Here is a 25,592-nt window from a genome sequence, read left to right on the forward strand (position 1 = left end):
TGTGCCACTCAGACTCATTAAGGAGGGGGTATGTAGATGATAACAGCTTACCTTTGGCTTTTGCATCTTTCTTCCTTCTCCCTAGATCAAGATCACACAGATTGATGTATATACCTTTCTTGTCAGTGTTCCCTGAGGACAAACATATATGTGAAAGAGCAAATCCTGGCATTGAGTGCAGTCAGTAATGTGTTTCAATGCATACTATAAAAAGAGGTCTACCAGTATTTTTGGGATACTACACCAAAAACCAGGTGTAATAGAGATATGGAAACCCAAGAGATGCAAATCCATTAAATACGGCATTAAAATTGATTATTTTATTCCAAGACCCAAAATTAGGGTCTGCTTTACTGGGAAATCCAAGCATTATGCAGTATTTATTAAGGACCCTAGTATTAAGAACAGAATAGCACCAAGTAAGATACCCGTAAAAGAACTACAGTAAAACCTAACTAAACCTCTTTATAGCTGTAGCACCCTCCCATATAGGCTGCTAGTATGTTGGGTACATTTAGTTCCCTTTGGCTCCTCTGTAATCATTGGAGCAGCTATTGATGTATTTGGGCTGTTATGGGTTTCACAGACTTCATGTTTCCTTGCTTCTCCCTTCATTCTAGAGGATTTTAGAATGTAGGGGCTGTAAGAGTCAAATTGACAGCATAGATATTTATTGTACTGCAGCCAATACCTAAGAGGGGGAGGGGGTGGGTTATTCCAGTAGGTGGATGGGAAACACATAAATAGTCTGGGATCTGGAGCAGCCCTGGTCGTGTCCTGCAGGAGAAGTTACCAGCCTTGGCGCTATTGCCCCTTTGTGGCAGCTTGCTGGAGTTGCTGTAGTTCATCAGGTCCAAGCTGTGGCAGATCTGGGGGGGGGGGGGGGCTATTCATAATCAACTTTGGAGTGTAAACAAGCTGTTTCAGCTAAGGATTTGGTCTGGAGGACTCAATGAAGAGTGCCGGGCGGAAGCTAGAAAGTTTGTCAATGTAAAAGTGTGTGATCTTGTGAGCGTTAATTCCTCTCCCACTGAAGAACGCCTGGTAGATACTAGGAATGGGAGAGGTTGTCCTGAAGTGTAGAAATATCTGAAGGAAACTGGGAGAGTTCAGCTGTCCTGGAGAGACATTGTTAGAATAGACCTGAGCTGAAGATCCAAGTGACTGTGTTCTGTTTGTGAAGGATAAATGCCAGCACTAGCTCTTTCTGAGATGGATCTTACAGGGACTCCATTCTATTCCCTTTAACCCTTGGCATAAAGACTGTTCAGAGAAGCTTAGCCTAGTCAAGAGTGTCCTCCTGTTGCTATTCCCCATGACTTGAGTTTCCCATTCCCCCCTCACACCTCTCTATTCTAAGTTCTCTATTTTGTGCTACCAGCTAAACTAATTTAAGGGTGGGCACCCTGGGCACTTATTCACATCTCCTGTGAGGTGTCTCTGGGTTACCAGGGTTGTGATAGTCAGCATCACTTCCCGTTGGCCGCATGTAATAACACTCAGAGGGCCCTCCTCTCCCTAGCCACCCCTTCAGAAATTCAGGAGCTGATCCACCTGCACTTGGACAGCAGCCACTTCCGTGGACTCTGTCAGATTTTCCATTGCACCTCTCCTGATCTCTCTCCCAAGCTGCACAGTATACAAGCCCACAGACACGGCTCCCTGCTTCTCTGCAGCACCAGATCCAACCTCAGAGCCTTTTCCCCCACCATGCACATATATTAGTGACTTCTAGCCCTCTCCTCCACTCTCCTGAGCTGAGCTGCAGTGGAAGGTAGATCACAACCGTCCCCCTGTCCACTCCAGGCCGCTGCCCGGCCACTGCTTCTACCAGCCCTACCAGACCTACTGCCTCCAAGTTACTGACCCCCCACCCACTCCTTCAGCTGCACTCTCAGGGTTCCACAGAGCTGCTTTCCCAAATTCTACCACGTCTGTCTGCACACCCTACAACAGCCTGCAGACTTTACAATTGTCTCACACGGTTTTTTGTGTTTATGAAAAAAGTCAAATGCACCACAAATACACCTTGCCTACCCCCCCCCCCCCCCCGGCACTAACAGCTGTACCAGGCCATCTCCTTTTCCACCAGTTTTCACATCCAATATGGCAATGCAAACAACTTCCTTTACTCCAGGTGTGCATTGGAGGCAAGAACATTTTTATTTTGGGGGGGGGGGGGGGGGGTGCTTTCAGTGGCAATACGGGGAGGTAAATTAAGAGGATTTATGGTAGAAGGAAGGATTTGGGGTGAAGGTTTTTTTCTGGTAGAGGGGATTTGTATCAGGAAGTGGAATCTTAAGTGGAGGGGATAAGAGGATTTGTGCTAGAAGGATTTCTTTGGTCTGTTCTGAGTTTCACAGGCTGCAGGTTTGAGTGCTTCCCGCTGAATTCTAGAGGCTTCTAGAACATAGGGGTAGGAAGAATCAAATGGACAGCATGAATATTTATAGTGCTGCAGCTAATCCCTGAGTAAAGGGGGGCTATGCCAAGTAGGAGGCTGGAAAGGACATAAATAGGCTTGGGTCTGGAACACTGGAGAAGTTCCCAGCCTTGGGGCTATTCTATTTCCCCTCCTGCTTGCATGAGTTGCCATAGTTTATCAGGTCCAACCTGTGGCAGATCTGGGGGCCTATTCCTCATCTTTGTAGAAAAACACTCAGTTTCACCTAAGGATTTAGTCTGGAGGACTCATTAAAGAGTGTCGTGTGGAAGATGGAAAATGTGTATCTGTCCTGTGGCATTGTGAATATTCATTTCTCCCTCACTGAAGAGCATCTGGTAGATACTAGGAATGGGACTAAGTGCCCTGAAGTATAGAGATGTCTGAAGGAAACTGGGAGGGTTCAGCTGTCCTGGAGAGACATTGTTAGAATAGACCTGAGCTGAAGAACAAAGTGACTGTGTGCTGTTTCTGAAGGATAAGTGCCAGCACTAGCTCTTTCTGAGAAGGCTCCATTCTATTCCCTTTAACTCTTGGCATAAAGACTGTTCAGAGAAGCTTAGCCTAGTCAAGAGTGTCCTCCTGTTGCAATTCACCATGACTTGAGTTTCTCATACCCCCCTCACACCTCTCTATTCCAAGTTTTACTAGCAATAAACTGTACAAAGACATCCCGTAGACCAGTGATGGTGAACCTTGGCACCCAGATGTTTTGGAACTACATTTCCCATGATGTTCATACACTCTGCAGTGTGGTTGAGCATCATGGGAAATGTAGTTCCAAAACATCTGGAGGGACGGGGGGCCCGTGGAACGCAGAATCCCTTGGGGCAGTTGGGGAAAAAAAGGGATAAAGCAGTGCCTTCTAAATGTAGCAGTTAAGACATTTAATGAATTGAGGGAGGAGGTGCCCACTGACCCCGTACCCGGAAGTGATGACACCCTGCTGTGTTCCTGTGCATCGCCAATCCCCGTCCCAGATTTCCAGGAGTGCTGGGCTCCACCAGTGTAACCAGACAAAATAATAGATACAGGGACATTCTAGCCAGCGACACCAGGCACCAGGCAGTTCCCAGGATGGCATGGATGATACTGATATTTATGCTGTTCCAAATCGCTTGTTTGTGAGTGTTCCCATTATAGATTTAATTCATTAAATGTCTTAACTGCTAAACTTAAAAGGCACTGCTTTGTCCCTTTTTTATGTTCCAGAGTTTTCTTCTATCTGTAAGCTGGCAGCCTTCTTGGGATAAGCATTCCTAACAATCTTACATGGACTATATGTCATGGACTTGAATACTTGCCCTATGTACTGATCATATTCCTATATTTTTCTTTGTATAGCCTCACCCAGAGTGCGCCATATTAACCCATTGTTTGGAGGTTGGGAAAACCTTGTTTCAGCTTCACATGTACCTCCTATGTCAAAGACATCCTGTGTCTCTACACTCTCTAATGGGGGCACAGGGTGACCGAGAAATCCAGTCTGATCTGTACTAATCGGACTCACTGTACAGCCATACTGGAATGGGTTGACTCAGAAGTTAGTCAATAGTTCCAGTCCCCCAATGCCGGTATCCACACAGTACCCCAAATATATTGTCCCAAACAGAGCATTACTCACCCAACCAAACTCTGGCCAGCACCGGCAACATCTACAGAGTTCCAGGGAACCGGGGCACCGGGGCAATGGGGCAGTCGGCCCCTCTCCCCAGCAACAAGCAGATGTAGTGAAGCTTGTACTCCCAGCTGAATCGCTGGCAAAAACGTAGAGTGCCGCTGGCCTCTGCCTAGCACCTACAGTTTCTTCTTAGCTTCAGGCAACTGGGGCAGTTGGCCTCTGCCCCACACATACTGATGACAACAATTCCTTGAAGCCAAGAATGGGGATCATGTGGACTGACTATGTGAGTTCATTCTGCCCGACTAATGCATGTCCAGACCAAGTGGAGGTCTGGGACCTTGCTAGTCGACTTTTGATGGGAAATGTGGTGGACTCACCGGGACAGAGGCTTTTGGAGGGGACTGAATGTTGGTCTTTCACATATTGATTATGGGCCCTGGATTTTGGGGGAATGGTGCTCATTGTGAGTTGTATGCCTGGGGATGCTTGAGGTGGTGTTACTTTTGGATTTAGATCTCCCCAAGACACAGACTTTGGGAACCCTTTATATGCCATATTAGATATAGTGACTGATTTATCCTGTTGGAGCACATACTGTTAGATGCTGATGTCATCACCTCTGGCCACCTGTCTGTTGTCTGCTATAATGTAAATAATTCTAGTATGGCTTCTAAGGGCGCGTACACACGGGCGGACTGTTCGCCCAACTTTGTCGGCTGAACAGTGTTTCAGCGGACAGTCCGCTCGTGTGTGGGCTTCAGCGGACAGTTTCAGCGGACAGTCTGACGAACAAAGTTTTTCGGAATTTCCGTAAAACTGTCCGCTGAAACTTGGTTTGAGCGGACAGTCCGCTCGTGTGTAGGCTTGTTCGTCAAACTAAGTTCCGCGCATACTCAGAAAGGATTTACACGCCGAAGGTTGCATTGCAGTGTATAGGACGTCGTTTTCTAGTCCCGTCGTACGTGCCGTTCACGTCATCGCGCACGGTTTCAGCGGACTGTTCGTTCATCGTGTGTGGTCAAGTCCGTTCATGCTAATTTTGAACGGACTGTTTGTCAAACTGTTTGACGAACAAGGTTGGGCGAACAGTCCGCGCGTGTGTACGCGGCCTTAGTCTTTCACCCATTGTTGTTTGTGCTAATTAACTTTCCTATTGTGTGAAGGAGTTCTGTGTTGCTATTTATGATAATGTGTATTGTATAGTTGGTGAGCTAGGAGACGTCAAGGCTTCCCTAAAAGGTCATAGCTCTGAGTCACCTATCTGGTTCAAGGATTAGTTAATTAGCTTGTTAATTATGTTTCTGGTTACAGTTTGTATTGTCATCCTGGTGTATATATTTGTGTGAGATCTCAAATAAAAGAGAGTATTTCTGATGTACCCCAAGACTGGTGTTGTCTGGTTCTTGGGGGTTACTATAGCCAGATCCATTGGTCTTGTGTTTCAGGACTTAGGAAGTGATATACTGACGGAAACACTCAAGAGGAGTGTGGTACGTTCCATCACACCAAGGTTTGCCATGACTGCTCAACGAGATGGAGTAAATGTTGCTTTGTGCCTGGCTGTCTTTACATTGATAGGTCACTGTACTAACTAATCGATGTTAGTGCAGCAATCTCCTCCAATGAGCCCCCCACCAGAACACTCTGATCAGCACTCATAGCCATTTGCTAAAAGTGCTGATCGAAAGCTTGGTTTTCAGCATGGCCATTCAATAAAAGCCATTCGTTAGACCAGCTTCTGCTGGACAGGCTGCTGTACACACATGCTCCCCCCCACTTCAACCTTCCTTTCAGTCATTGGTTGCTTGGACTGCCAGCATCCTAGCAACTGAAGATATGCTTTGCAGGCACACAAACTATCTCCATACAAGCCGCTTTAGGACCTCCCAGCTTCGCCCTCCACTTTCTGCCTTCTAGAGTCTCCCGCTCGGTAAAGGGAACTCTGAAATGCATCTATTTTGTGCTACTAGCTAAACTAATTTAATGGATGGCACCCTGGGCACTTATTCACATCTCCTGTGAGGTGCCCCCAGGTTACCAGGGCTGCAATAGTCAGGATCACTTCCCGCTGGCTGCATGTAATAACACTCGGAGGGCTCTCCTCTGCCCAGCCACCCTTTCAGAAGTTCAGGAGTTGATCCACCTGTGCTTAGACAGCTGCCACCTCCCTGGACCCTGTCAGCTTTTCTACTGCCGCTCCCTGCACCTCTCCTGCTCTCTCTCCTAAGCTGCACACAGATTCAGCTCCCTGCTTCTCTGCAGCAGCAAATCTGACACCAGCTCCTGCTCCCCCACGCACGTGCACATTAGCGACTTCTGGTCCTCTCCTCCTCTTTCTTGAGCTGAGCTGCAGTGGAAGGTAGATCACAACCTCCCCCCTGTCCACTCCAGGCTGCTGCCCTGCCACTGCTTCTACCAGCCCTACTGTCCACACATGCATGAAACTGCCTTCTCTCTTGGACTCCTCCTGTTAGCTAGTCAGTTGAAGAGCAGCACTGCTCCTTACCTGTCCAGAGCTTCTGCTCTGCCACTGCCTTTCCTGACCCTACTGCCGCCAAGGGGATTTAGGGATGGAGAGGATCCGTGCTAGAAGGGGTATTTGAGGATTTGTGCTGGGAGAGGTGAGTGTGCAGATTCATGATGGATTTTTTTTTTGGGGGGGGAGTACGTATTTTAGCTGAAAGAGTAGCATTGCTTGAGGGGGGGATTTTGCTGTCTCCTGACCCATACACTGAATGTAATTTCCTTTCTCTTAGAATGTGTCACACCTGTCTATTGTGAACCTAATCTAGTGCTTCCTTTTTCTCTGTCAACTAAGAGTTGATTTTATCGAATTGATCAATTGTTTTATTATTTCTGCCCTCATATGAGGAGTTGTGACCAAGGCTGTGTGCCGAAACACGTAAGCTGTTTTTTAACCTTACCTATATGTAGCAATAAAGACTATATTTGGATTTTGAAGTTGCTGGCCACATTTCTTTTTGAACACAGGTAAGTAATTCATATGCCTTTGTCTTACAGGGTGTATTTTTTATTTTATTTTTTGCAGAGGGTTTACTTTCTCTTTAAGGCTGCCACATCCCAATTAAAGTATACCCAAAAAAGAAAAAAATGCATGGGATGTAAACCCCTCTCTATGGCAGGATTTTAAAGGCAATACTGGAAATAGTTAAAAAATAAATTTTTTATTACAAAATTACATTTGTTAACCACTTGCTGACCAGCCGCCATCATTATACGGCAGCAGGTTAGCTCATTCCCGCGAATCACCATACTAGTATGTCGGCTCCTTTAAGAGCCATAGAAGACACGCGTGTGCCCATTGCACAGCGGGGGACTCTCATGCGCTCTTGGCGGCAACCATGATTACCACCAGCCACCCATGAACACAGGCACGAGAGCCAGAACAGGAAAATAACAGACAGATCCCCATTCTGTCAGGGGAGGAGAGACAGATCAGCTGTTCCTAGCAATTAGGAATTAGCAGTCTCATCCCCCCATAGTTATAAACACATATGAGGGAACCCACTTAACCCCTTGATCGCCCCTAATGTTAACCCCTTTCCCTGCCAGTGACATTTACACAGTAATCAGTGCATTTTTATAGCTCTGATCGCTGTATAAATGTCAATGGTCCCCAAAAAGTGTCAAAAGTGTCTGATCTGTCCACCATAAAGTCGCAGATCGCCACCATTACTAGTAAAAAAATATTTAAAAAAATTAAAAATGTCATAAATCTATCCCCTATGTGGTATTCGCTTATTGTGATTTTATTTTTTTTTACCAAAAATATGTAGAAGAATATATATCGGCCTAAACTGATGAAGAAATGTGTTGTTTTTTTAATTGGGACATTTACTATAACAAAAAGTAAAAAATATTGGGGTTTTGTTTTTTTCTAAATTGTCGCTCTTTTTTTTTGGTTATAGCACAAAAAATAAAAACTGCAGAGGTGATCAAATACCACTAAAAGAAAGCTCTATTTGTGGGGGGAAAAAGGACATCAATTTGGTTTGGGTACAGCACTGCATGGCCGCGCAATTGTCAGTTAAATTGACGCAGTGCCGTATAAAAACTTACGGGGCTGAAGTGGTTAAAGGTCAGACATTTTTTTTTTTTTAAATACATCAACCATACATTGACCTTTCTCCAGATAAATGGGCTTTTTGTTTAAGACAGATCGTCAATCCATTCTGTTCATTATTGAATTCAGCAACGCATCTGTTAGATAGCTCCTCCATACACTCAACGCATTTCTTGGATAAGAATCCACTTCATCAGGAGTTTCATTGGTGGAGCATTTATATATCAACTAGGTATAAAAATAACATACATAGATGGCAAGCATTGCAATGTCACCTTAAAAAAAAAGGAAATATAATTCCATCATTGCATGTCCCAAATTGTACAAAAGATTAACCAGGGTTACCCGAGCACATGAATGCCAAGAAAGGGAAGAAAGCCAACCACCCTTTGGGAGAAAACACAAGGAGCAAGGCCCTGAAAGAAGGTCATTATAAATGCCCCCTTTTCCCTTTCCTTTCTCTATAGATGTATGTTAAAGCGGAGTTCCACCCAAAGGGGTAACTTCTGCTTCAAGCACTCCTTGTCCCCTTACATGCTACATTTGGCATGCAATTTTTTTTGGGGGGGAGTGGGCAACTTCTTTTTAGTGGGACTTCCTGTCCCACTTCCTTCCTCCTCTTCTCGGCCGCCTAGGCGACTCCTCCTCTCGTCCTAGGTGGCCCCTCCCTGCCAGCAATCTTCTGGGACACAACTTGACTGGCCAATAGCAGAGTGCAGAGTGACTCGCACAAGCGCAGTGCGTGCCCGGCCGTGAAGCCGGAAGCTGTCACGGCCGGGGGCCCATAGTTGCTATGGCGGCCCAGCAGAGACGAGATGGAGAGGAGCGAGGCTCCGGGGCGCCCGCATCGCTGGACTGTGGAGCAGGTAGAAGTCTGTTTATTAAGAGTCAGTGGCTACACTTTTTGTAGCTTCTGACTTTTAATAAACAAAAAAACGGGGGGAACTCCGCTTTAAAGAATGCTTATATGCTGAATTATCGTTTTATCTTTTGGAAAGATCCCTCACTATATTAGACCCCCTCCAATTGGGGAAAACCTTATCAATGCCTCAAAATTGCAGCAGTGACGGCTCCCTATCATGTACAATCTTAACATGCAGAGAAACACTGAGTTTAGTGAAACCATTCCTAATATTGGTCATATGTTCTGCGGTGTGTATCTCAGTAATCATTTAGTGCGACCAACATAATAAAACCCACAGCACAATAAATGTACATGAGTTGTATTACAGGTGATGAACTCATCAATAGTGAAAGCATCACCAGCAACCTGATAAATAAATGAAGCACAACCCCGTTACAAATTTTGACAGTTGTACAACATAAGCATTTCCTGCATGAGAAAAATCCCGACTTATCAAAATGTAATTTTTGTTGCCTGGGTAGATCTAGTATCTTCTTAACCACCCTATCACCAAAGTTAGAGGCCAATTTTACCTCAATTTTACCTCATTCAATAACAATAACAAGTCTTTAGTATCCTTCAGATAAGCCTTAGTGGATAATACACTAGGTTGTGTATATGTAGGGATGTGTAAATGATGGAATATATCATTTGAGTAAAGTTGAATTGGATCATAAGTTGAGTTGAGTTGAATATATTAAATCTAGGATTAAAATGCGCCCCCCCCCCCTAAATGCCTTTTAGTTATATTAGGAACGTTGCCATGCCATGCAGCCAATCCCAGGATAAAGTCAAGATGACGAAATGCATTGACCCGTGGATGTACGGCAACTAGTAGAGACTTTGGTACAACGAGAGATGCTCTAGCTGTATCTGAGGTGTGGTGAGATATCGCTGGCTGGATTTTTTTATGTTTGGCTGCTACAGTGCTCTGGTTCTTACATTCTCTATGCTTATGTTATTTATTTACCTTGTAAGTGCAATATTTGAAGGTTTTATCTAAATAAATATATCAGTGTGTATGGCATTATCACACTAGTGGAGCTCTTTTTTTTATCTTCACCCATGTGACTGGATCCACCCGTTTACACCAAGTGTGGATAACTGCACTGCTGCCAAACCTGCGAGTGTAATGCCGCGTACACACGATCAGACTTTTTGACAGCAAAGGTCCGGAACGAGTCCGTCGGACAATTCGATCGTGTGTGTGGGCTCCATCAGACCTTTGCTTGCCAAAAATCCGGTGGACTTTAGAAATAGAACATGTTTTACATTTTCCCACCTGAAGTCCGCCGGACCGAGAAATCCATTCGTGTGTATGCTAGTCCGCTGGACAAAAACCGACGCTAGGGCAGCTTTTGGCTACTGGCTATGAACTTCCTTATTCTAGTCCAGTAGTACGTCATCACGTTCAAATCCGTCGGACTTTGGTGTGATTGTGTGTGGCCAAGTCCGTTCATTCAGAAAGTCCGTCAGAACTCCGCTGAAAGTCCGTTGGAAAGACCGTCGGACCTAGTCCCTCGAAAAGTCCGGTCGTGTGTACGCGGCATAAGGCAACTTTTTTTGGCGAGTTCAAAACTGGCGGGGAGTGGTGCTTGTGACACACATGGTGTGGTTTGAAGACTTTGTCACCCTTTGGAAGATCGCATTTCCTTTACCATCATTGACTGTTTATGGACTTATTTTCACTGAAATTCCATATTTGTCACTTCTCTGTGTCTGCTTTTAACACTGCTTATCACAGGGCTTTTATGTGATTTTTATGATTATTTGGTAGAAGTGCATTGGATTTGCATTCATTTAGGGTCAATTAATTCATTTTTATTTTTGTTCTTTGATGCAGCAGTCAACAAGTGATTTTGTTTAATCATTCATTTAGTTTTTTTACATTATATTCTTTTTATACCTAGCTAGATATATAAATGCTCCACCAATGAAACTCCTGATGAAGTGGATTCTTATCCAAGAAGCACATTGAGTATATGGAGGAGCTATCTAACAGATGTATTGCTGAATTCAATATTCAATAGAATTGTACACGATCAGTTTTCTGGGGAAAAGTCAACATATGGTTAATGTATTTTTTTTTTTTTTAAATGTCTGTCCTTTTACAAATGTAATTTTTTACACAAACTTTATTTTTTAACCATATTTGCAGTACTGCCTTTAAAATCCCGCCATAGATAGGGGTTTACACCTCATGCCTTGCTGTAGCTCTAGTCACTTGTACTGAGTTAATGTAATATTCGGATGTCACTGAGTTGTACAAATTTCTCCATAACCTTCATCAAATAAAAAATATCACATTTAGGTATTGGACTTCATACACCAATAATTGGACCAATAAGAAGCTCTCTTTCATCGGCTTACAGTATGTGCTCCAGACAAAAAGAGCACTTCCTAATAGAGCCAAGACTACAAAACAGTAAAATGTAAATGTGCTATAAATGGAGGTGTGACTCCAGCTCACCTTTAGCTTTTGCACCTTTCTTCTTTCCCTGTAGATCAAGATCACTCAAACTGATGTATATACCTTCCTTGCCAGAGTTCTCTGAGGACAAACATAGATGTGAAACAGAGCATTGTTTGCAAACAGTGTGGTTTTGTCAGGAACCATGAAACAGACAGAGACAGAAGTACAATCAAATCACACTTGTTTATTAATAAAAATAAAAAGGTAAATAGAAAAAGCGTAGTCAAGCATAGCCAGAGTCTAGTAGCCAGATCGGGTAGTCAGCCAGTCCAAAGTTCATAAACCAGATCGGGTAATCAGCCAGTTCAGACGTCAGGGATCCAAGGAGAGCAACTGAAAGCAGGATAGAAGCCAGGAGGAATGTCAGCAAGCCAGTCTTGAAACAAACAGCAGGAGATGGTTCCTAGTGATGTGACCAATGCAAAGGCAAAGGAAAGAGTGAGCTGGAAGGCTTTAAATAGGCAGGTCAGACGAGCATCATCGGGAACAGCTGGTAACTGTGGAAAGAGAAGAGAGCTGAAAATTAGCCGACAGCTGAGCGGCCAGCCCAGAGGAGGAAGGGCTAAGCCAGCCCTGACAGTACCCCCCCCCCCCCCCCAATGACCCCTCTCCCTCGGAGGGCCACCGAGCTTGAGGGGAAACCGTCTATGTAACTCGCGGAGGAGGACAGGGGCATGTACGTCAGAGGATGAAACCCAGGAGTGTTCCTCCGGACTGTACCCCTTCCAATGCACCAGGTACTGTATGCGCCAACGGAACCTACGGGAGTCAACAATGGATAGTACCTCATACTCCTCATGGTTCTAAACCTGAATAGGGTGAGGACGTGGCACCGAGGTGGTAAATCGGTTACAGACCAACGGTTTCAATAAGGAGACATGAAACACATTTGAGATGTGCATACTAGGAGGAAGGTCCAACGCGTAAGCTACTGGGTTCATCCTGCGAAGGATACGGAAAGGCCCAATAAACCGAGGTGCAAACTTCAGTGAGGGAACACGAAGCCGGAGGTTGTGAGAGGACAGCCAGACCCTGTCCCCAACCTGGTTGGAAGGCGCAGGCAGGCGTCTGCGGTCAGCATGGAGTCTGCACCTATCATTAGCATGACGCAAAGCCTCCTGGACTTGTACCCAAGTGGAACGATGACCACGGAGATGCTCTTTTAATGCAGGAATACTCTGCGGAACAAACGAGTCAGGCAACATAATTCGCCATAAATGGAGACAATCGGGAAGCAGAATTCAAGGCACTGTTGTGAGCAAATTCTGCCCAAGGTAATTGGTCAGACCAGTTGTTATGATGGTCAAAAATATAGCAATGTAGGAATTGCTCCAAGGACTGATTGACTCGTTCTGCGGCCCCATTAGACTGTGGGTGATACGCAGAAGAAAACGTAAGCTGGATTCCCAACTGTGCACAAAAGGCTCGCCAGAACTGGGAGACAATCTGACAGCCCCTATACGAGACAATCACCTTGGGTAGCCCATGTAAGCAAAAGATCTCCTGAGCAAAAATGGAAGCCAGTTCGTTAGAGGTGGGCAACTTCTTAAGTGGAATATAATGACACGTCTTTGAGAACCAGTCAACCACCATAAGGATAACAGTGTTGCCTTTGGAGTTGGGCAACTCCACAATGAAATCCATAGACAGGTGAGTCCAGGGCCTCTCTCCATTGGGTATTGGTTGTAGGAGGCCCACTGGAAGGTGTCATGGAGTCTTACTCTGAGCACACACGGGACAGGCAGCTACGAAGGCAGTAACAGCCCGTAGACTAGGCCACCAGAATTATTGGGAGATGGCCCAAATGAGTTGATTCTTTCCAGGATGGCTAGCTGCCTTGGGAGAATGGTAAGTCTGGAGCACTGAAGTACGGACACTCTCTGGGACAAAGCAGCGGTCACAAGGTTTATCAGGAGGAGCATGGACCTGAGCAGCAAGAATGTTGTCTCCCAAAGAAGAAGTAAGACTGGTGTGAACCGTAGCCAAGATACGATCAGGAGGAATCATAGGAACCGGCACCGACTCCGACTTGGAAGTGAAGGAAAATTGTCGTGACAAGGCATCAGCCCTTACATTCTTAGTACCGGGTAAGAATGAGACAATGTAATTAAAGCTCGACAAGAAAAGAGCCCATTGCGCCCTTCTGCAAGAGAGTCGCTTAGCCTCACACAAGAATGTAAGATTCTTATGATCAGTAAGAATAAGGGCACAGTGGTACCTTCAAGGAGATGTCTCCATTCTTTCAGGGCTAAAATGATCACCAACAGCTCTCTGTCACCAATCTCATAATTGCATTCAGCAGGTGACAATTTCTTGGAAAAGTAATCACACGGATGCATAGCGCTCTCAGTTAGGACGTTGAGATAGAAGGGCGCCAACTCCAGTCTCAGAAGCATCAACTTCTAGGATAAAAGGCAACGTAGGATCAGGATGTGCCAACACAGGAGCAGAAACAAAGGTAGCCTTGAGAGTCTCAAAGGCCTTAATGGACTCCGGAGACCAACTCTGTGGGTTACCGTCCTTTCTGCTCATATCAGTCAGAGGCTTGACCAGAGACAAGAAGTTATGAATAAACTTCCGATAGTAGTTGGCAAAGCCCAGGAAATGCTGCAGAGGACGTAAATCCATGGGTCGAGGCCACTGTAGGACTGCCGATAGTTTCTCTGGGTCCATCGAAAAACCAGCAGTGGAAATGACATAGCCCAGGAATGTAACCTGTTCACGATGGAACTCGCACTTCTCTATTTTACAATAGAGATTGTTCTCCTTTAGTTTCTGAAGTGCACGACAGACATCTGTGTGGTGGTTCTCCAGGGACATGGAAAATATGAGGATATCATCGAGATAAACCACCACACACAATTGCAACAAATCTCGGTGGACATTGTTAATAAATTCCTGGAAAACTGCCGGGGTGTTACAAAGGCCAAATAGGCATTACCAGATATTCATAATGGCCTGTTCTGGTATTAAACGCAGTTTTCCACTCGTCGCCCTCCTTAATATGCACAAGATTGTATGCCCCTCTCAGGTCAAGCTTTGTGAAAACCGTTGCTCCCTTGAGGCGGTCAAATAATTCTGTAATCAATGGAATTGGGTAGGCATTCTTAATCGTGACACGATTGAGACCCCTATAATCTATACAAGGTCTCAGTTCAGCGCTCTCCTTTTTCACAAAGAAGAAACCAGCACCAGCAGGAGACGACGACCTGTGGATGAAACCTCGAGAAAATGCGTCAGCAACATACTCCTCCATGGCCTTATCCTCCAAGACCGACAAAGGGTAAACCCGGCGACGAGGAGGTATGGCACCAGGTTGAAGGTCAATTGTGCAATCATAAGGCTGGTGTGGAGGCAAACTACTGGCTTGACCTTTATTAAAGACATCGCCAAAATCACGGTACTCCTCCGGCAGGGAGGGGAGTGAAGCGGTGCACAGGACCTTGGATACCTTCAGGAAGCATGTCTCACTGCATTGTGGTGACCAGGAGAGAACCTCAGCATGGAGCCAATCAAAAGAGGGGTTGTGCCTCTGTAACCAAGGATAACCAATAACCAGCGGAAATCTGGGTGAGGAAATGACTTGGAATTGGATTATCTCATGGTGAAGAGCCCCTACGGCCATGGACAATGGAACTGTCTCATGAGACACATGGGCAGGCTGTAAAGGTCTCCTGTCAAGAGCCTCAATGGCAAGTGGAGTGTCTCACAGCTGCAGCAGAATTGAGTGCTGCAAAACAAATGCAGCATCAATGAACAGGCCTGCAGCCCCAGAGTCAATTAGCGCCTGTATCTCGATGGATGCCCAAGAAAGGGTGACCAAAACCAGGGGCTTATCCTTCTGGATAACCTGGGATGAAACAACGTCACTTAAGGTCTGTCCATGACAGGACCTCAAGGTTCGGGCGTTGCCTGGACCGGTAGGACAAGACTTCAAAAAGTGACCTGTCTGGCCACAATCTCTCCCTCCTCCTAAAGGCTCTCTCATCCGCAGAGAGACACGTGAAGCCCAGGTGCATGGGTTCATCTTTACTGATCAACTCGGTACCAGGAGGCATGGGAGGTGAGGGAGGCATGGGTGGGACTACAAAGCTTGGAGGCAAACATACAGGAGGCTTCCGCAAGCGCTCCTTAAGAGAAAGTCTTTCTCTGAGTCTGGAGTCAATTAGGATGCCAAACGAGATCAAGCTCTCCAACCCAGTGGGTATATCTCAGGCTGCTATCTCATCCTTGATGGAATCCTAGAGACCATGAGAAAAAACAGCCACGAGGGCTTCATTGTTCCAAGCAACCTCTGCTGCCAGAGTACGGAATTCAATGGCGTAGTCGGCAACAGTTCTCGTACTCTGTTTGATGGACATGAGGCACTTGGCAGCAGAAGCGGAGTGTGCGGGAACATCAAAAACCCTTTTAACCACTTCCCGACCAGCGCACGACGATGTACGTCGACAGAATGGCACGGGCAGGCATATTGGCGTACATGTACGTCCAATATTCGTTGCCGCCGTGCCATCGGGAGCGCGCCGCCGGCGGCGCGCTCCCGCGCTGGTCGGGACCCCCGTGAGTCCGGTCGCGGGACCCGCGGACTCGATCGCCGCGGGCATCCCCGCGATCGTCTCACGGAGCGGCCGAATGGAGGAAATGCTGTATAAACAACATTTTCCCATTCTGCCTAGCAACTAGTGACGCTGATCTCTGCTCCATGTGATTGGAGCAGAGATCAGTGTACACTAAATGAAAGCCCAACCCCCCCACAGTTAGTAACACACCCCTAGGAACACTTAACCCCTACACTGCCACCCACAGGTTAACCCTTTCACTGCCAGTGTCATTTACACAGGAATCACTGCATTTATATAGCAGTGATTACTGTATAAATGACAATGGTCCCAAAAATGTGTCAAAAATGTCCGATGGGTCCCCGACAATGTCGCAGTCACAATAAAAATCGCAGATCGCCGCCATTACTAGTAAAAAAAAAAAAAAAAAAAATTATTAATAAAAATGCTATAAAACTATCCATATTTTGTAAACGCTATAACTTTTGCGCAAACCAATCAATAATCGCTTATTGCGATTTTTTTTTACCAAAAATATGTAGAAGAATACGTATCGGCCTAAATTGAGGGAAAAAAATGTTTTTTTATATATTTTTGGGGGATATTTATTATAACAAAAAGTAAAAAATAATGCGTTTTTTTCAAAATTGTCGCTCTATTTTTGTTTATAGCGCAAAAAATAAAAACCGCAGGGGTGATCAAATACCACCAAAAGAAAGCTCTATTTCTGGGAAAAAAAGGACGTCAATTTTGTTTGGGAGCCACGTCGCACGACCGCGCAATTGTCAGTTAAAGCGACGCAGTGCCGAATCGCAAAAAGTGGTCTGGTCTTTGACCAGCAAATTGGTCCGGTCTGAAAGTGGTTAAAGGAGGCCACAAACTGAGGGTAACTCAAGACAACAGGTTTTTACGTCTCCCATAGAGGGTTAGCCCAGGCCAAGGCTCTCTCAGAAAGCAAAGATATCACGAAACCTACTTTGCTTCTGTCCATGGGAAACGCCTGGGGCAGCATTTCGAAGTATATCTCAACCTGATTGAGAAACCCTCTGCATTGAACTGGATCACCCCCAAATCGCTGGGGAAGCGGAGCATAACCAGACATACCTCCTCTAGAGGTAATACTCGAGGCAGGTGCCTGCACAGAGACTGGTGCAGCGGCAGGGACGGCATGTGACTCAGGTTGTACTGGAGCAGCCATTGTGGGGGATTCCAGGTGAGCTGTGTGATTCAGGAGCGTTTGTAACGCCATGGCAAACTTATCCATGTGGTGATCTTGCTCATCCAATCTGGAAAAAATATTCCCAACAAGTGGATTGACTATCTCCCGAATTCATAGCCTTCGCGTACTGTCAGGAACCATGAAACAGACAGAGACAGAAGTACAATCAAATCACACTTGTTTATTAATAAAAAATAAAAAGGTAAATAGAAAAAGCGCAGTCAAGCATAGCCAGAGTCCAGTAGTCAGATCGGTTAGTCAGCCAGTCCAAAGTTCATAAACCAGATCGGGTAATCGGCCAGTCCAGACATCAGGGATCCAAGGAGAGCAACTGCAAGCAGGATAAGAAGCCAGGAGGGAAGTCAGCAAGCCAGTTAAGAAACAAACAGCAGGAGATGGTTCCTAGTGATGTGACAAACGCGAAGGCAAAGGAAAGAGTGAGCTGGAAGGCTTTAAATAGGCAGGTCAGGCGAGCATCATCGGGAACAGCTGGTAACTGTGGAAAGAGAAGAGAGCTGGCAATTAGCCAACAGCTGAGCGGCCAGCCCAAAGGAGGAAGGGCTAAGCCAACCCTGACAGGTTTACTGTGTACATTTGTAAAACTAGGAGGTGGAGAGATATGGAAACCCAAGACTTACAAATCCATTGAATATGGCATTGAAATGAATTGTTTTAATCCATGACCCAAAATTAGGTTCTGTTTTACCAAGTAAGCATATGCAATATTTAAAAGGGCCCCTAGTGTTGGGAACAGAATGGCACCTAGTAAGAACTAAAACACAACTTATGCCCCATACACATGGTCAGACATTCTGACCACAAAATACGTCAGATTTTTTCCAACGGATTATGGCTACAACTTGTCTTGCATACACATGGTCACACAAAGTTGTCAGAAAATCTGATCGTTCAGAACAAGGTGAGGTGCAAAACATATGAGGGGACTATGTAGAGGCCAGTAGCCAATAGCTTTCATCTCCAATTTTTTTCTGAGCATTCGTGGCACTTTGTGCGTCGGAATTCTCAACACACGATCGGAAAAAGTCAGATCGGATTATTTTAGATCCAGCTCTCAACTTTTTCCGTCGGAAATTCCGACAGAAAAAGTCAGAGCGCACACACGAATCGGATTTTCCGACAACATAATCTGATCAGACTTTTTTTGTCTGAGGAAATGTAAATGTCTCACGTGTGAATTTATTAAACAAGGTCAGGATGTTTTTGTACTTGGGGCAGTGGACAGATAGCACTGGACCCTAGGGTTGTCCTATTCTAGTGCCACACAATCTTTGTTTTTTTGTGTAAAACAATATATCTAACAAGTTAAAAGTCCAGATACAATTTTATTCCAATGTAAGGTGAGATAGAGGATCACATGGGAAAGCCGACTCATTTTGGGTGCCCATCTTTGCTCCGGTTCATCAGAGCTTAAAGATAGGACAACTATGCATATTGAGTACGTTTAGCGTGCTCAGATAAAGGAGCAAGTCATCCACAAAGAGGCACAATTTTTGCTGTCTATCAACAAGTTCAACACACTGTATGGCGTCATTGGACCTAAGGGGCACCACTAAATGTTCCATTGTGAGAATATATGGTAGTAGGGGGGACACCCCTGGTGCGTTCCATTGGTAATGGGTATGGGACCTGAAAGTAGGCCGTTGATCTTAATTCTATCACTGGGACAAATGTATAATGCTCAATTTTTATGAATGAATTACAAAAAACCTATCTGTTCTAAGGAGGCCACTAAGAACTTCTGATCAAGGCGGTCAAACTCCTTCTTGGTATCCAGGGCTATTCGGCACATTGGGTTTTTATATAGTTGGGAGTGGGTAATCAACAAAAGTGTTTTGATCATGTTGCCACAAGCTTCTTGAGAGAGGACAAACCCTACCTGATCAGGGTTTAGGATAGAAGGTCTGAGGTGCTTTAGTCAATAAGCTAGTAATTTAGCATAAATGTTTAGGTTAGCAATAGTTAAAGAAATTGACCTGTAGCTGAAACATTGGGTTGGATATTTTTGATCTTTTGGTATTAAAATGATGTCAGGCTTCTGGGCTTGACACGGGAATTAACAAGAATCTGAGAGGACGTTAAATGCGCTGCTTAATATGGGAGCCAGTGAATACTTGAGTAGCTTATAGAAAGCATTAGAATAGCCATAGGGGCCAGGGCTTTTACTTGAAGGTAGAGACTTTATGATGTGGATGATTTCCTCTGTAGAGAAAGGGTCTAACAATGACAGCTATCTGTTCATCTATTTGTGGAAAGGCAGTACGGGCAATGTAATCCAAAAGCAGTGTCTAGTCAGTTCCACCCAAAGTGGAAGGTAAAGGGTTATGAATCTTATAGAGATGAGATTAATAAGTATGAAGCGCAGATGCTATGACTTTAGTAGAATATACCATGCCCTTCCTAGGGTGATGTACTTTTGGAAAATAGGTTGTTGTAAGTTTGGCTCTAATGGACCTAGCGAGGGGCCAGCCAAACTTGTTGCCATTAGGGATGAGCTTGGTGTTCGAGACAAATGCATGTGGGCCGTTCCGCGCCATATTCGTGTGGCGCTCATGGCCCACAATGCACTGCAGCATCACAGTGCATTGCTGGCTGATGATTGGCCAAGCATGCACTGTGACTCGCATGCTTGGCCAATCACAGTGCCGGCAGCGAGGAGAGCCACAATTGGCCACAGGCATATAGCTCAGGCAGTTTAGTACATGCCCCACACTATACAAGGCCGCCAGTGCTGCGGCCTTGTGTAGTGTGTTGAGGCGTCCACAGAGACAAGGATAGGCAGGAACAGTGTCTACATTTCTTGTGAACCTAGAGCAGTTATAGTCGGTGTATTGTGCCTCCTGCACAGTATAAGCCTGAAGCTACCCCAATTGCTTGTGTTGTTCTGGTCCTATATCACATGCAGCTGTAGCAGTTACAGTCAGTGTATTGTGCCCCCTGCACAGTATAAACCTAAAGCTACCCCCAATTGCTTGTGTTGTTCTGATCCTATACCACAGGCAGCTGCAGCAGTTACAGTCGGTGTATTGTGCCCCCTGCACAGAGTACACCTGAAGCTACCCCCAATTGCTTGGTTTGTTCTGGTCCTATATCACAGGCAGCTGCAGCAGTTACAGTCAGTGTATTGTGCCCCCTGCACAGTATAATCCTGAAACTACCCCCAATTGCTACTCCCACCAGCAGACAGTCTGGGCCCTTGTACACACGGTTGGATAATCTGTCAGAATGAGTCTTATCAGACCGTGTCATCAGATAATCCGACTGTGTGTGGTATGCATCGGACTGATTCCGTCAGAATCTCCGTCCGACCCAATTTTCCAACATGTTGGAAATATTTCCCGACCAACTGGGCCGGACGGACCTAATCCGATCATGTGTAGAGCATTTTCATCGGACCAAGTGCCACGCATGCTCAGATCAAATTCCTACATCAAAGCTATTGGCTACTAGCCTGAATCTAGTCCCATCGTAACGAAATTACGTCATCACGTTCTGAAAGATCGGATTTTTCGCCAACTTGGCCCGACCGTGTGTATGCAACAGTTTCGGACACAATCCGTCGAACTAAATCCGACGGGCAAAATCCAACGGATTTGGTTGCCAAAATCTGTGTACGTGGGCTAAGAACACCACCAGCTACCAAGCACCTGAAGCTGATGTAACCGAATAATTTTATTTTGAAACGTCACATCCCTTCAAGACTGCCTATGCTGATGCTGAGTGACTATCCTGTTATGCTGACTGACTCTCCTCTTCCTCCTCAATAATCCTGCTGATAGCTTGGAAGAACATTTTTGGTTCTGGGCGCCACCACCAGTGGCTAAGGCCCAATTTTTCAGCCCCTGTTTAACAGGGGCATGTAATTAAAATTTTTGATGCAATGCTTTGCAGCAGGGCTCATTCCTGCACTTCAACTAGAGTATCTGTGAGGGGTTGCAGTGTCGTGGCACCAGCACCAGTGCCTAAGGCCCAATTTTTCAGCCCCTGTTTAACAGGGGCATGTAATTAAAATTTTTGATGCAATGCTTTGCAGCAGGGCTCATTCCTGCACTTCAACTAGAGTATCTGTGAGGGGTTGCAGTGTCGTGGCACCAGCACCAGTGCCTAAGGCCCAATTTTTCAGCCCCTGTTTAACAGGGCGTGTAATTACAATTTTTGATGCAATATTTTGCCGCAGGGCTCATTCCTGCTCTCCAACTAGAGTTTCTGTGAGGTGTTGCAGTGTTTTGGCACCAGTGCCCAAGGCCTAATTTTTCTGCCCCTGTTCAACAGGTGCATGTAATTACAATTCTTGATATAATATATCACAGCAGGGCCCATTCCAGCTCCCACCAAGAGTAACTGTGAAGACTTACAGTGTTATGGCACCTGCACCACTACCACCACCAAAGGCCCAATTTTTCTACCACTGTTCAACAATGGCATGTAATTACAGTTCTTGATATAATATTTCACAGCAGGGCCCGTTACAGCACCCACTGAGAGTAACTGTGAAGACTTAGTGTTGTGGCACCAGCACCACCACCACCTCAACCACCAATGGGCCAATTTTTCTACCACTGTTCAACAATGGCATGTTATTACAATTCTTAATATAATAGTTCACAGCAGGGCGTTCCAGCACCCACCAAGAGTAACTTTGAGGGCTTACAGTGTTGTGGCATCACCAACACTTTAGGCCCAAATTTCTGCAGAGCATATAGGCCAGGCCCCTACTTTCAAAACATCCAACTTACAAACGTCTCCTACTTGCAAACGGAAGGAGACAACAGGAAGTAAGATGAAAATAGACGGACGGCAAAAAAAATTATACAGAAGTGATAACCCTTCCCTATGTTTTCCAAAAAGCTTAAAATTGATTTTTTGACTGGAGCTACACTTTAAAAATGTACCAGTTGAAAATTACAAACAGATTCTATTTAACACAACAAATCTACACAGTCCCTGTCTTGTTTGCACCGCCTGTATACTGCTGTTCTGAGTATATAGGGCCTGGGGGCCCAACACCTTTCCTTTTTTTTATTTGGGTACGGGGTTCTCCTTAATATCCGTACAAGACCCAAAAGGGCTGGTAATGGGCAGGGGGGCTACCCATGCCATTTTTCTCAATGATTTTCATCCGTATTGCCGGAGCTAGATGGTACATTAAAACCGCAAGCAGTTTTAACCACTTAACAACTGGCCCATAGCCGAATGATGGCTACAGGGCGGTTGTTTAACTCTGAGAGTCCGTCATATGACGTCCTCCCAGAATTGGGCGCGCACTCGAGAGCATCCGTGACCGGCGGGTCCACGGGACCCGGCGCATCAGGGATCACGGTAAACGGCCAATCATCGCGGCCGTTTACCACGTGATCGCTCCATCAAATGACGGAGAGATTATTTGTAAACAAATCGGTGTCATGTTATGATGCCGGTTACTCCCTCCCCTCTCTGTACCGATCGGTACAGCGGAGGGGGAAGAGATCAGTGTTAGCAGCACTGTGGGCTGGATCTGCAGTGCCCACGGCGCTGCTCACCAAAAAATGAACCCCTCAATTCCCTGCCGATACTCTGCAATACCCTGCAATGCTCTGCAATACCCCATACCATGCCAATACTCTGCAATACCCTGCCAATACTCTGCAATACCCAATACCCAGCAATACCCTGCCAATACCCAGCAATACCCTGCCAATACCCAGCCAATACCCTGCAATACTCTGCAATACCCAATACACTGCCAATACCCTGCAATATTCTGCAATAACCTGCAATACCCAATACACTGCCAATACCCTGCAATACTCTGCAATAACCTGCAATACCCAATACACTGCCAATACCCTGCAATACCCAATACACTGCCAATACCCTGCCAATACTCTGCAATACCCATTAACCTGAAATACCCTGCCAATACTCTGCCAATACCCATTACCCTGAAATACCCTGCCAATACTCTGCCAATACCCATTACCCTGAAATACCCTGCCAATACTCTGCCAATACCCATTACCCTGAAATACCCTGCCAATACTCTGCCAATACCCATTACTCTGCCAATACTCTGCCAATACCCTGCCAATACCCAATACCCTGTCAATACTCTGCCAATACCCATTACCCTGAAATACCCTGTCAATACTCTGCCAATACCGATTACCCTGAAATACCCTGCCAATACTCTGCCAATACCCTGCCAATACCCTGCAATACCCAATAACCTGCAATAACCTGCAATACCCAATACCCTGCAATAACCTGCAATACCCAATACCCTGCAATAACTTGCAATACCCAATACCCTGTCAATACTCTGCAATACCCATTACCCTGAAATACCCTGCCAATACTCTGCAATGCCAATACCCTGCCAATACTCTGCCAATAATCTGCCTTTTTTTTTTATTTCAGGCTTCCCAGCCTAGAGGTGAGATGTGGGGTCTTATTGACCCCATATCTCACTGTAAAAAGGACTTTTCATGCCATATTCCTATTACAAGGGATGTTTACATTCCTTGTAATAGGAATAAAAGTGATAAAAAAAATTATTTTTGGGAAAAAAAATGTCAAACTAAAATAAATAATAATGCAGAAGCGAACACATACGCAAGTCCCGCCCATATATGAAAATGGTGTTCAAACCACACATGTGAGGTATCGCAGCGAACGTTAAGCCGCGTACACACGGGCGGACTGCCTGGCCTACTTAGTCCGCCGAAACACATTTCAGCAGACAGTCCGCTCGTGTGTGGGCTTCAGCGGACTTTTTCAGCGTGCAGTCTGGCGGACTAAGTATTTCGGAATGTTGGAAATACTGTCCGCTGGACTCGCATTTCGGCGGACAATCCGCCCGTGTGTATGCCGGTCCGCCGTACTTTTGAAATGAGCGGACTTTTCCCGCCCGGAGAAAAGTCCGCTCATTTCGAGCGGGTATCCAGGTAGGTGGGGCCCACGACGGAGACGTCGCTGGCCCCGCCGCCTGGTATGGACTTAAAGGGGAGCCCCAACGCCGAAAAAAATCGGCGTGGGGGTCCCCCCCAAGTCCACAACAGACCCTTGTCCGAGCACGCTACCCAGCCGGCCAGGAAAGGGAGGTGAGCGAGCGCCCCCCCTCCTGAGCCGTACCAGGCTGCGTGCCCTCAACATGGGGGGGTGCCTTGGGGAAGGGGGGGCCGCGCGGCCCCCCCACCCCAAAGCACCTTGTCCCCATGTTGATGAGGACAAGGGCCTCTTCCCGACAACCTTGGCCGTTGGTTGTCGGGGTCTGCGGGCGGGGGGCTTATCGGAATCCGGGAGCCCGCTTTAATAAGGGGGCCCCCGGATACCGGCCCCCCACCCTATGTGAATGACTATGGGGTACAATGTACCCCTACCCATTCACCTGTAAAATAAAAGTACCAAAAAAAACACAACACAGGGTTAAAATATTTTATTGCACAGCTCCGGGGGTCTTCCGTCTTCGGGGGTCTTCTCGCCGGACTCCTCCGCTATCTTCTTGTAGCTCTTTTGCTAGCGGAGGAGTCCGGCTTTCTTCCTCGCCGCCGGCCTCTTCTCCCGACTTCGGGGGTCTTGTCCCCCTCTTCGGTTCTTATGCCGGGCGGCCCCCCTTCCCCAAGGCACCCCCCCCATGTTGAGGGCACGCGGCCTGGTATGGCTCAGGAGGGGGGGGCTCGCTCGCCCCCTTTCCTGGCCGGCCGGGTAGCGTGCTCGGACAAGGGTCTGTTGTGGACTTGGGGGGGACCCCCACGCCGATTTTTTTCGGCGTTGGGGTTCCCCTTTAAGTCCATACCAGGCGGCGGGGTCAGCGACGTCTCCTTCGCTGGCCCCGCCTACCTGGAGACGCGCTCGAAATGAGCGGACTTTCCTCCGCGTGTGTGGGCGAGTCCGTTCATTTCAAAAGTAGGGCGGATAGTATGGCGGACTTAGTCTGCCGTATTAGTCCGCTCAAAAAGTGCCGTGTGTGGGCAAGTCCGTTCATTCGAAAGTATGACGGACTGTCCGTCGGATTGTCTGACGGACTAAGTTGGCCAGACAGTCCGCCACGTGTGTACGCGGCTTTAGAGTGAGAACAATAATTTTGGCCCTAGACCTCCTCTGTAACTCAAAACATGTAACCAGTAAAAAAATTTAAAGTGTCACCTATGGGGATTTTTAAGTAGCGACGTTTGGCGCCATTCCACGAGCGTGTGCAATTTTGAAGAGTGACATGCTAGGTATCTATTTACTCAGCGTAACTTCATATTTCACATTATGCAAAAACATTGGGTTAACTTTACTGTTTTT

The 25,592-nt window shown here is 46.2% G+C and overlaps 1 protein-coding gene across 1 annotated transcript in view; it reads right to left on the minus strand.

Moving 5' to 3' along the window:
• LOC143964277 (C-type lectin domain family 4 member E-like) overlaps positions 1–25,592 on the minus strand; it is a 161,343-nt gene that overhangs the window by 124,682 nt on the left and 11,069 nt on the right. The window contains exons 2-3 of the mRNA XM_077473980.1: positions 11,526–11,606; positions 52–132 (exon numbers count right to left, since the gene is read on the minus strand). Of these exons, the coding sequence (XP_077330106.1) occupies positions 52–132; positions 11,526–11,606 (162 nt within the window). The remainder of the gene's footprint in view (positions 1–51; positions 133–11,525; positions 11,607–25,592) is intronic.

Source organism: Lithobates pipiens, unplaced genomic scaffold (genome assembly GCF_037356315.1).
Source record: "Lithobates pipiens isolate NorthernLeopardFrog02 unplaced genomic scaffold, aLitPip1_a1.2 Scaffold_8, whole genome shotgun sequence".
Classification (NCBI taxonomy): domain Eukaryota; kingdom Metazoa; phylum Chordata; class Amphibia; order Anura; family Ranidae; genus Lithobates; species Lithobates pipiens.